Source organism: Tachypleus tridentatus, unplaced genomic scaffold (assembly GCF_004210375.1).
Source record: "Tachypleus tridentatus isolate NWPU-2018 unplaced genomic scaffold, ASM421037v1 Hic_cluster_2, whole genome shotgun sequence".
NCBI lineage: Eukaryota > Metazoa > Arthropoda > Merostomata > Xiphosura > Limulidae > Tachypleus > Tachypleus tridentatus.
The window spans coordinates 37,640,669-37,654,271 of NW_027467782.1; the positions used below are offsets into that span (position 1 = coordinate 37,640,669).

Below are 13,603 nucleotides of genomic sequence, written 5' to 3' on the forward strand. Positions count from 1 at the left end.
CAACCCTACTATTCAATTAAAAGATAATTGGGTATTGAGGTCAGATGCTCTCTCACCCCTGTTCCACATACTTTAATTATCAAGAACTGGAAGATAACATGTAGCTTACCACAAAGCAATAAGACAAATCGAAATTAGTGTTAGCTCTTCCATCCACCAAGGATATCTTACAACTGCTGGTTTGGAGGCCCAGGGGAACGTAACCTTGAGAGAGAGAGTTGTTTTTTAAAACCGTTTTACACATTGTATCGATTACATAAAACAGAAAGAAAACTTCAAATGTAACTTAATAATAATAGTAACGTGTATAATTCTTTAAACTAAAAAATTATCTTTATTTAACATATTAAAAATAACAATTAAATAAATATGATATTTCTTACATTTATAATATATTTTCATATTAAACATTGATAACAACCTTTACAATTTGTCAACTGTATATATATTTTCTTTACACTTTAAACAGATAATTAGCGAAGAAAAATAATGGTCATTATATTATTTGAGCTCCTTACTAGTAGACAAGTAATAGAGTTATGTAATAACTCCAACTATATAGTTATATAACAGGAAATCAGTTAGGTTTTCCAACATATTTACATTGTTAGACAATATAGCAAGAAACCTACTGGCTTTTCATTCCAAACATACGTTATTGAACTATATAAGAAAAAATCTCAACGTTTTCTTTACGATAATTTACATATTATACAACTCAGTAAAACACAGTTAGTTAAATCAACTTCGATTCACTTAACTTGTAAGGATATGTAACACAAACACAGTCTTTCCATTGACTACTTAATAAAGCCAATTTGTTATTTCGCTATTCAGTTACCTTATTAAGTTTCATAATTAACTTCTTCACTTGTTATGTTATGGTACATAATTCCTTTTTACTATCGAATCGTATCCACTGAATGGTAGTTTTTTGCGTCATTACAACACTATTAAAAACAGTAATTTTTACAAATTTTTCTTCACTGTAAATTTTCCAGGTAAAGAACCATGGTATTTTGACCACAAACACTGAATGAACGTACGTCACTGCTCGCGAAGTTTTTCGCTTACTTGGTAACAATTCTTTCTAATAGTTGTATTTAGAACTTATGAGACGGTGCTAACGTTTTGATAATCCAATGTTATTATAATCGTATTTTAAAACATTTGTTTTGTATTTGGACAAATTACTTTACTTTATTACACTGGCCCGGCATGGCCAAGCGTGTTAAGGCGTGCGACTTGTAATCTGAGAGTCACGGGTTCGCATCCCCGTCGCGCCAAACATGCTCGCCCTTTCAGCCGTGGGGCGTTATAATGTGACGGTCAATCCCACTATTCGTTGGTAAAAGAGTAGCCCAATAGTTGGTGGTGGGTGCTGTTCACTAGCTGCCTTCCCTCCAGTCTCTCAATTCATATTTCAGGACATCTAGCCCTCGTGTAGCTTTTACATAAATGTTCCAAACAAATTTTCTTGACATCGACAAAATTACTCAATTTCCGTTTGTGCTAAATGTTTTCTACGTAATTATAGACTAATCATCAGAGAATATTTACGATTATTATCGTCAAGTGAAGTTTGTTTTTCTGTGGAATGAAATATCAACTGTAAGTAAAATGTTTGTCCGATTTTGTAAATACTGGTGTGATTATGGAAGTTTATTTTGGGCATAAGCCGTTACATTTGAATGGTTTAAAACAGGTTTTCACGTCTTTTAAATTTGTGTCCATTTTAGTACGAAGGGATGGTACATATCTGCAGAGTAGGTTAGTCCTACGGTAGAGCTCTGCATTTCAGATCTGTACAATAAACAAAACATTTCTTGCACTGCAAGATGTAGGCCCATTATAAGAGTGACAGTTTATTCCTTATGATGGACGACAAGCGCAGCCGATCGACTGTGTTTCCTCTTGTCAGTAATTTAGCGTAAGGGCCAACGACAAATAAAATTATCAAACTAAATAATAAGCATACGATGTCACCAAATTAAAAGACTACATTATAGTGAACCTAAGAAGGCCGAAACGTTGTTCTCAGTCTTATTAGTAAAGTTGTATGAAACAAATATTTTAGAATATTTTAATATCTAACAAACAGCCTCTGTTGGTAGGGTCCTCCGCTAGTACAGCGGTAAGTTTACGGATTTACAACGCTAGAATCAGCTGTTCGATTCCCGTCGTCAGCAGATAGACCGATGCGACTCTCAAAAAAGAAAAATACACAAACATAAACATACGCTTGATTGGAATTATCAGTTTCAAGAATTTCAGGCCGTGTTAACATTAAAACTCGAGAATCGATTCTCGCAGCGAATCCAACAGAGATTTCCTGTTCTGTAACTTTGTGCTAAAACGTACAAACGAGTCGTTCGATTTTTAAAACAAAGCTAAACACCGGGCATTACATAGCTTATCTCCTGTGAGGAATAAAAACCCGATCCTTCTGTTGTAAATCCAGAAACTGATTCATTGACAAGAGAGGCAGGGGAACAAATAAAAGACTCTATAATCGAAACATTTTTTATTATCTTTCTCTTTTAAATTAAAAGTTTTTCTTTTATATAAAGCAGTTAGTATTTGTGCTAGTAAATCATATTTTTCTTAATTTTCCACGTGAACTATTTGTTTCTGAAATATCCTTTCGTCGACGAGGACTATTTTCTTTTTCTTATCAAGAAAGGTATACCTTTAAGAAATATTAGACAAAGACTTCATAAAAAACTTCTAGATGCTGCTGCCCTCTAGTGGGTAAAAGCTATGGTTACAATTTACAACGCTATAATCTGAGGTTCAATTTCCCTCGATGTAAAAGCCCAAATGGCCTATTGTATAGCTTTGGGCTGAAAATAAACACAAACAAATCGTGGTCGTAGTTACTGCGAGTATTACAAGCCGATTATTATCATAATTATTTTATTTTTCACATACATTTTCAAAACCTTAACATAACACTCACTAACACCCAGGTTTATTGTTCTTGTATCATTTGTGGGGCCCCATTCTCTGTGACTACGGAGTAAATTATGACCCAGATTTCGAACATTTAGAATTGATGTGTTTTTTTTCGTGCTCACTCGTGCGAGGCGCCTTCTATTGATGAGAAATTACTTTTACATCGAGGAAGTATTTGGAGTTGGTTGGTTTTTCACATTTTAATACAAGTGTTTCTTCAAAGTTTAGCTCAAAGAAAATGTCAAATCAAGTCTAATGTTGAAAGATGTTTATTTACAGTACAAGTAATTTATAGTGTAGTGGAGACGCAATGTAGTCAGATGACTTGTTACACAGTTCAGACAGTATAATAGTCAAAAATATGAAGTGACACAATGTGTTACAAACCTGTACTTGTAAATACTCAACCCAAGGAACTAACATAGTACGTTTAAAAAGTTACAGTTGTAGTAATCAACTATCAGATGCAACACAGTGTGTGTGCTTCAATTTTGCAATTGAATAATCATCCGATAAAATCTGTTTAAACTTTCAAACTGCTGCCATACTGAGACAGATCATAAACTAAAAATACTCAACAACGATTTGTTGTTTTACAGCCGGATAATGGAAAGTGTCTACGTTACTTTTTCCTCTACCCACAGCTTCTAAGTCACTTTCATTACTTGACAGAGGGTCTGGTTACATTCTTCACGAAGAACTTTATATGCACGTGTCAGTAAAGGAAAAGTATTTTACCTAACTTTATGCCCTTTTGTTAATGTACACATACGCTTGTTCGACCCGTAAGACTCGCTGATTGTTATTAGATTTTCCAGGCTTCAGATACTCAGATGTCATTTTAATATTACGTCACTGTAAACCTTCTCTTTCCCCATATCATAATAGTTTACTTTACAACTCTTTCTATTAGATTTTGAGTCCGGGCTAGTAGATCTCTGGATTTTGGAGCTATCGAATCTACTTCGATTCCGCGCGATACTGTAAAATATTCCCTACACTATAATATATTGGTGCGTTATAAGAGTGACAGTGCATCCCTTAGCTGGCTTTGCATCGCCTGGTGGTTAGTGCCCTAGACTCGCAATCTGCTGGTCACATGATCGAAACCCGTACTCGAACGTGGTCATCCTTTCAGCCTTCGGAGCGTTATATGTGACAATCAATCTCGCTTTTGTTGGTAAAGAGCAGCCCAAGAGTAGACGGTAGGTGGTGTTGAGTTAATTGTTACCTTCTAGACTATCACTTCAATATTAGGGACGGCTAGGCTTGGTGGCTTTCTTAAAAATATAAATACTTTAATAGGAAACAGAACCGTTTGCACGTTTTATTCATTTATTCCAAAAATCTGACTTGGTGCGAAATTAGAATCAAACGGTATTCTAACCCACGTCTCTGGAGAATCGAAGGTTCCAATCCTGACAGGTTCAGTTTTACATCTGGTTATTTCGGTTCTGAATAAACTAATGTTCAAAATAAGCAGTTAATCATAAATACAAACTTTAAGCGTGTTCTCAGTTTGTCTTTTATCGTTGCAATATTAAACTTTTAAACGTCCATACGTTATGTTGTCTGTCAGAACCAAAAGGAAACAGCTGTTTCACTGTTGACTTAACAGTAATCCTCTCAACCTGTCTTTACTGTATTAAGATGTAATTAACTCTGTCACATATCTGTAAACCTAACCACATATTATTCTCTGTATGTGGTGTAAAACAAACCGAGGGAAGTATTCAGCCAGAAAACTTAAACAGAAAACAAAGTTCGAGCAGAGTCTGTCTTCACCCAACTGATTAATTTGTCGGTTACGACTATCAAAGGTTGTACGTCACAACCAGTTTATCAATGTTCAGAATAAGAAAACATCCAAGTGTGTCTTGCACGTTCATACAGCATGAAGTGTATGTGTGTGTTTCTGGTTCTATCCTTGGCTCATAATTCAATTAGTTTTAAGCCTAACGCAAACATACGGTGCCCAAGCCTTAAGTCGTTCATTATTTTTTGTAATTCAAAGATTTTATTGTTACGGGGTCGCTGTAACCAATTGACTTCTTTCAGATTTGGTCCGGCATGGCCAGGTGAGATAAGGCGTTCGATTCGTAATTCGAGGGTCGCGGGTTCGACTCCCGGTCGCACCAAACATGCTCGCCCTTTCAGCAGTGGGGCGTCATAATTGGACGGCCAATCCCACTATTCGTTTGGAACGTTGTTTCAATTCTAACACAGTTGTTCCTACTCATTACACTTCTCCCTTCGTAACTCGAAAAGAAAAGAAAAACATTTATTTAAGTTGTTACACGGATACTGCCATAACTTGTCTCTATAATATTAAATAGAACATAATACAACATTCACACTTTACTGTAACTTTACCTTCTGTGGATCGTTAAAATGTGACACAGAGAAGCCCAACACCAAGAGACTGAAATGGGTGAGTACACTTATAGATTATATTAACAGTACCTTGATGACAGGTGTACAATAACAGGAAAACTGTTGGATAAGCCAAGAAAACGCGTAGATAAAAAGAAGGAACACCGGTAGATAAAGACACAAAGACTAAGAGGTAAAGATAGACAGGCTGATAGATAAAGATAGGAAAACAGCATGATAAAGATAGGAAGATGGACAGGTAAAGACAGCTGAACTTTTAACACATTGAAGCACCTCTTATTGTTATTGTTGATCGGTTGTGACTGATGAACAATGATTTTATTTATTTTTCGTCTTAAAATAAAAATATATAAAATAACTAAAAGGTCATGAATAAATCTGAGGAATGTGAAAAATTAAAAACAGAGCACTTTGCAACATATGAGATCACAAACAAAATGTTAGAATACCAAAAGAAATGAATACAAGGTTAGAGACTTGGAACTGATTAAATATCCAACTAATAAATAAATTCACTAATGGAAGAAAGCATGAAAATATTGATGTTGAATTTGAAATTCCCTATGGAACACGAATCTTAATGACCAGGTGAGAAACGCCAAAGAATGCAGCTGTCTCTATCTTTGGCCCACAAATCACGAGAAAGGAAAGACAAATAATCGTCGACACCCTCCGCAATAAAGATGTTGTTTAAAATCATATCGAACAATGTAATCGACGATCATACTTATAAAGCACCCTCAGCCGTAAAAAAAAAAAAAAAAAAGGAACGTCTTTAGTATCATGGTCGCTCAAACTTTCGACTTTTCAATTGCTTAACCCTCAAATATGGAGAAGAAAAACAAACTGAATGTTGCAGGCCAGGGGTCACCAAACTACGGCCCTCGAGGTAATTTTGACCGGCCCGCCAGCAGCTAGCCGCTTGAAATTAAAATGTCCGACTGTCATAACAAAATAAATCACACCGATGGTCGCTTCAAGCTGACAAATACAAGACGTTATGATAAAAAGAAACAAGGCTGTCACGCGCATTTTTAACCAATAGGAAAATTCTTCTTTCGTCCTTGCTGCCCGTTTATTCATATCGAGGCACGTATCTATAAAAGCATTAGGATTTCGAAAACAAGTACAGACTTAACCCTCGTCCCATCGACTCGTCTTGTAAATTCAGCGGGCTTGGGTTACCGCTTCAGCAAGCTCATTTCTCTTAGTAGTCTGGTTATGCGCTTTTCAAAACTCGTTCTCAGGTAAGTTTCGTGCCAAAGGTACGTTTCAATATATTTTGTTTGTGCGTTCTTGGACCAGTACAATACTTTTCTCACAGCGCTCTGTGTTTTTTATTTTCAGACCCTGTTTTTTTTTCATGACTGCTTTTAAAAGAAGAAAAGTGGACTTTGAGTGTCATGCTTTCAATGATGAATGGGGAGAAAACCACTTCTTTGTGGAAACAAGAAAACAGAAAGCTACTTGTGTGATATGCACAGAAAGTGTTGCCGTTTTAAGAGAGTACAATCTTTGGCGTCACTATGAAACAAAACATCGATCAACATATTTGAAATTTTCAGGAAGTTCCGTTCTGAGAAATTTGAATCCATGATACGTGTTTTTTGAATCTCAAAAGAATCTCTTCACGAGAAAATTTGCTGAAAATAAATCTGTCACTCGTACAAGTTACAAAATAGTGCATAGGATGGCAGAGCGAGGAAAACCTTTTATTGACGGCAACTTCAACAAAGAGTGTATGACGGAAGCAGCAAATGAGCTGTGTCTTGAAAAAGACAATTTCTTTGAAAGTATCAGCCTTTCAGCAACTTCAGTTGTACGGAGAGCAGAAGAACTTGGAGAAAACATCGCATTACAGATACGCCAAAAAGCAAGAAACTCCCAATGGTATTCTCTGGCACTGGATGAGTCTACTGATCTTTCGAGTGCGTCACAACTTCTCGTGTTCATTCGTGGAGTTAATTTGGACTTTCAGATCACGGAAGAGTTGGCATCAGTTTGCAGCACGCACGGAAGAACAAGTTGAGAAGACATTTTCATGGAAGTGCATAAAACTTTGCAAGACTATAACCTTCAGTGGAATCAGCTTAGAGGTGTTACAGTTGATGGAGGAAGAAACATGGCTGGAGTAAAGACGGGTCTGATCAGGAAACAGTTGGAAGATCTTCAACTCTGAAGCGCTCTGTTCATACACTGCATCATACACGAGCAAGCACTCTGTAGAAAAGACTTAGATATTTCTTGCGTACTGAAACAAGTCATTTCTGCAGTGAATTTCATTCGGGGTCTTGCACTTAATCATCGCCAGTTCAAGGTGTTTCTTGAAGAAATTGATTCGGATTTATGTGACTTGCCTTATCACACGGCAGTGAGGTGGCTCAGCTGCGGTAAAGTCTTGTCTCGTTTTTATAAGCTGAAAAGAGAAATATATATTTTTTTATCGAGAAATATAGAGCCGATCCACTTCTGTCGGATCCAACTTGGTTGTCAATTTTGGTGACATCACATCCCACATGAATGAATTGAACTTGAAACTTCAGGAGGAGAATAACTTTGTCTGTGATCTCTATAGAATCATTAAAGGATTTCGGAGAAAGCTGTCATTGTTTGAAGCACATTTGGAAGGAGAAAACCTCTCTCATTTTCAGTGTTTCAATGAGTTTCATGCTGGAATCACAGAAGATGTTAACCTGAAGTTTCAGAAAAGATTATTGGTGATTTAAATAAGCATTTTAGAGAGATTTTCGGATCTCGACAGAATCGAAAGTGACATTCTCCTTTTCAAAATCCTTTTGATTGTGTCATTGATGACGTGCCAATGGAACTTCAGCTGGAGGTCATCGATTTGCAAGGAAATGACGTGTTGAAAGCAAAGCACAGAGAGAGACAACTTTTTGTATTTTACATCTGCACACCTGAAGATGATTTTCCAAAGCTGAAGCAGTTCGAATCTGGTATGACATCAATGTGCGGAATAACTTATATCTGTGAACAAGCATTTTCAAAAATGAAGTGTGTGAAGTCGGTACTTCGATCAAGGTTGACTGATGAACATTTGAAAGCAATTCTAATGATTAGATATAGCAATTCAGAACCGAAAATTGAAGATATTTTGAAAGCCAAACGCCAATTTTATAAATCTCACTAACTTTTTTGCGGCTTAGTGAAATTCAGATGTGTACTCACTATGTGCGATGTGACAATTGCTTTTGCTAATGCCACCTTCTTTGACAACCTTTTGGCAAATAAAAATGTTGGTTGTATTTCTGTTTGTTTCTAGCTCAGGGGTCTCCAAACTTTTTTCACAGGGGAAAGATTTCTTGGGGAATAAGAAGCGCAAGCCGCATGATCATTATATTCAATACTCACAAACAAAACGAAAACTCTCTGTAAAAGACTTAACACAAAGTTTAGGATACCACATTAACCACGTGGGAGTCGCATGCAATACACACATATAATAAATACAAACAGAAATACAACCAACATTTTTGACTCGAACAAAATAATTATGACACACCTACACTCCCGGCAACAGGCCTAGTTACAAGGCAATAAAAAGTTAAACGAAAGAGGTCGGAGAAGGCGTAGCTACACATTAATCAAAATATGTTGTTTTAAAACGAAATATTACATTTTCTCTTCTCTTTTAATCTTCGGTAAAACGTTCCTGATTTCCTTATGAAAAACAGAGTTATACGGCAGTGATTATACTTTTAAAATTTATTGTAGAAATATTTGTATACACAAACTTGAGAGTACGCATACAATATTCACGTGCTTGAGTAAAACGTATATTTACAATAATACACATTACGACGTTTGCTCACGTTTGTTGTAAAAGTTTCTAATACAAAACGCCCCTGTTAAAATCACCAGTAATTGTTCTGAAAGACACTACAATATGATTGTTTCTGCTATAACACAGGTTGAGCTCTAAAAGACACTCTTTTGTTGATATTATTTGTTGGAGTGTATTAAGAATAATTATACTGTTCTAGACGTTAAACTAAACAGTATTGAGTGTTGGTTCGTTTTTTGAATTTCGCGTAAAGTTACTCGAAGATCCCTAATTTAGCAGTGTAAGACTAGAGGGAAGGCAGCTAGTCATCATCACCCACCGCCAACTCTTTTACCAACAAATACTGACCGTTACATTTTAACGCCCCCACGGCTGAAAGGGCGAGCATGTTTGGCGCGACGGGGATGCGAAACCGCGACCCTCAGATTACACGTCGCACGCCTTAACACGCTTGTTGAGTGTTACGAGAGTTAATTCAAGGGAGTGACATTGGTTATAAACCTGTGGGGCGTGGAGATCATAATTATTGCTGTAGTCTTCAACAAAACAACTTGTCCCAACCGAAAGTTAGTCTGGGTTTTTCTACACAATATCTTTTATGATCACGTTAAACTTCAACTTCTCATACAGAAATGAAACGGCGGTACGAAGCAGAAATCGTTGAGACAGTTTTAAATTTGACCTAATCTCGAAAAGGAAATCTTTACTGTGACGCCACCTTTCTCGAATGTCATGTTGACCTGATATAGTTTTATCTTTGACCCAATTTCTGATAGAAAATCTTTATTGTGGAGCCACTTTCTCGAATGTAGTGTTGACCCGAAATATTTTATCTTTGACCTAATCTCTAATAGGTAATCTGTATCACCGCACCACCTTTTTTGGAATGTAGTGTTGACCTGAAACAGTTTGATCTTTGACCCAATTTCTGATAGAAAATCTTTATTGTGGCGCCACTTTCTCGAATGTAATGCTGTCCACATTAACTCCATTATAGAAATAAAGTACTCTGATTCTTATATTAGATTTCGCGATCGTGCCAAATGGTCAAGATGCGGTTAGATTTTTGATAGAAATGTTTCTAAAGTTCGTCAAAAAAACAACAAACAAACAAACCAAAAACGAATTATAGAAATAGCCGACTTTTCCCAGTGTTGTCAAATAAACATACACCTAAATTTCTTTAAGCTTTTGTAATTAAACAGAAGATAAACATCTTCTGCGAAATAAAATGCGCATGTCCGAGGTTGTGTCGTGCGTGTACAACCACTGTTATTGATATTGAAACTCTCTTTTGAGCTATCGTGGTTTCTCGGCAGACAATCAATTCACTTTTTCGGTCATTTTCTTCTTGACGAATAACTTTCTCCTGTACGTAACTAAACATCCTTTCTTGTCCTTTAGGAGCAAGAACTGTGAATAACGTCATCCGTGACCGAAGCAATTTTCAATATAATTTCACATTCTAAATATTGCTCTTTTAAACAGTAGCGTGAGACGTGTGAAACACACATATTGCACATAAACCATTAAAGATATTTATCGGATTTCCGGTGTCAAAACGTACTCTACCGTCTTGTATAAGAATAAAGAAAACTGTGCCAGTGTATGAGATTGATGATCTAAGTTTTATCGTATAAATAACACAAATGACATCAGAACACAAAGTTTTGATATACATGCAATTTATTTACAATATTTTAATGCAATATAAATGTAAACAAAACACACCGTATCTAAAGAAGAATTCTCTTCCAACATTTGTCTTTACTTAAGTACATTTTTACTCTTATGTGGCTCGCTCGTTCTCTCTGGGCAGGACGTGATTTAGCACTTAGCGTGTTGGATTGTGGATTCGTGGTTCGCATCCCATTGCAGAAACAAATCGCGCAAACACTTTGTGGTTTTCAGTATACCGTAAGAGTTGATGATGTTAAATGATGTAATCATAATAGTCTGAAAACAGATGGTCAAATGATGTAATTATAATAGTCTAAGAGCTGGCGCCCTTGTGATTTGATTATAATAGTCTAAAAGCTGACGGTCAAGTGATGTAATTATAATAGTCCGAGAGTTGACGGTGGGTGTTATTGAGCAGCTTCCTTCCCTCTAGTGTATCAGTTGAAATCTAGGGGCGGTTGCTGTTACATAAATATTCGAAACAAATAAACTAGTGTTTATTTACTTTAAAATTTTCATTCACCCTAACGAGTGATTCAAATTATTATTAAAGGATTATGACAAGTACATACTTAAACACAAATCTGTTAAAAACTGAAGTTGTATCCAATACATCTAGGTGAATATTCACTATTTTTCAATGATGCACACATTTATAACAGTAAGTACTAATTCATAAACTGAAGTTTTCATTAACTTTAAAGAATTTTCCTTTGAGTTAATCAAATAACTTTAGTGTACTCTTTGTTACAATCATTTCAAGAATTTTTTTCTGTTGATAATTTGACAGCACACTTAAAAAAAACAACTGACAACCAACGTATATTGACACTGATAAAAACAATATAGATGACAAATTTTGAACTAAAGAAAGGAAGGTTAAGATAAATTTCCTCTGAACAAAATTTAGTTCAAGATCTTTATTAAAAACATAGCTTCTTTTTCACTAAATCTACTTAACAATGATTTAAAAAGTGATGACCAGTGTAAAAATTAAAAACTTTAATTCCTGATTTATCATTATTTTAAAACACTGGAACTTAATATTGTGGAGACACTAAAACAGTTCAAAGAGTAAACATTATCTTAACAATGGTGTTTCTGAAACAAACTCTGAACACAAGTTTGAGATTCATACACAAAGTTGATAACAATTTGGAACAGATTGTAGCATTTGTTGTTGATCTGTTAACACTGTTCAAGTCTTGTTCTTTAGAATTCTGATGGCACGTCACCTTGAACAAGGTGCAGGAGCAGGCATATTACTTCATTCTACAACTCTGGAATGGTCTTCCACTTCTATAGTATCATCTTCACAATGTTTGGTTCTACCTGTGTATTCAGAGATTCTCCTAAATCAGAAAAAAAACCAAAAAAAAACGTGCTCAGTAATAATAGTAGAAAACTGAATATGAAATTACATTTAATAAATTGTGAAACAGACTTCAGGGAAAGGAACAAAACTATGTAACAGCACCAATGTCATTAAAAGAACACACTGTAAATATAATAATCAATTTACATTTTCTTTAGTTTTACTTACACAGTATTTCATTAAGTGTGTGTGTGTGTAACATAAGTGTTTATTTTGATTTCCTGCAGTATTCTTGTTCTAAATTCAGATTGGCTCCCGAGACCTAAAAGGTTGCCGACACCTGTTCTAAAAGATACGTGAAAGATTTTAAGTACTTATAAACATTCAACAAAAGAAAACGTCAATGTTATAATACAAGACAGTTTAAAACTGTTGTCACCAAGATGGTGTAAACATTAAGTATATAAACAAAAATAAATAATTTGTTTAAGATTTAACAAGGTTTGACCTTTGAGGTTGCAATATATCAAATGTTAAGTGAAAGAAGAAATTTTCTAAATAACATAGACTTTTGCAAAGTTTAAAACGTACTTGTTCTTGTGGCACATATATGTATGGAAACTGTATTCCCTGTTGGACTTCATTGACCATAGATATTTGATTAGATGTTATTATCAACCTGTTCACTTACCTCTTAAACAGAAAAAAAAACTCTGCCTTGTTCAAATTTTTAAATATTACCAATCTGTGAAATGATGTTCTAAAATCATGGTGTTTCCCTCCTTCCAAGATATTTTGCTCTTTTCAGTTCTTCTTCAATAATCACATCATTGACGATGTGATTTTCATGTCTAATCTGTAGTTTCACAGACTTTGGAATGTCTGGTATTAACCAACAAATTAGAGTTGTCATGATGAATACAAGACACTAAAAAAAGGAAAAACATAAGTTTCACTGGAGCAGTTTTTTAAAACATAATCCTTTTACATAACACTGTTTAACCAATACAGATTATAAAACTTTATGAACAATGATTAAATCATGAAGTCTTCTTAAATTACTAATGAGCATGTACAGTCATTCAGAACAGTATCAGTGCTACATAATAAGAAAAACATTCTACTGGATGAACAGAAGCCACAAAAAAATCTAACACTTATAGAATTGGGTAATAAAAGGATAGTTTATTAACAAAATGATTAATCAATCCATTTTGTGAAGGATAACTTAGTAAATGTTACTGAAACTTTTAAAACATTCTAGGATTGTCCTGGCTGTATTAAAATGTATTACCTTTTATACTCTATTTATGTTGCTTCATTAAAACAACTGAACATAGTTATAATGTTTATACATTTTCAGTCTCAGTAAATGTTAAAAGTTTCCAACTCCCTTGAAGTTAATTTAATACAGCAATTCTCAACTGGTTCTGTGGGTTTATGTACACCTAAAC

General features: G+C 35.1%; 1 protein-coding gene and 1 long non-coding RNA gene across 2 annotated transcripts in view; both read right to left on the reverse strand.

The window, feature by feature from the left end:
- Window positions 1-5,137: 5,137 nt before the first annotated feature.
- Window positions 5,138-13,603, reverse strand: part of LOC143242948 (anoctamin-7-like) — a 45,962-nt gene continuing 37,496 nt past the window's right edge. Inside the window, exon 8 of the mRNA XM_076486568.1 lies at window positions 5,138-5,214. Within this exon, the coding sequence (XP_076342683.1) occupies window positions 5,188-5,214 (27 nt within the window). The 3' untranslated portion in view covers window positions 5,138-5,187. The remainder of the gene's footprint in view (window positions 5,215-13,603) is intronic.
- On the reverse strand, window positions 10,823-13,321 carry LOC143242952 (uncharacterized). Its single transcript, XR_013023487.1, has 2 exons — window positions 12,378-13,321; window positions 10,823-12,186 (listed from the first exon to the last, which is right to left on the reverse strand). It is a non-coding gene; the product is annotated as an uncharacterized LOC143242952 (long non-coding RNA).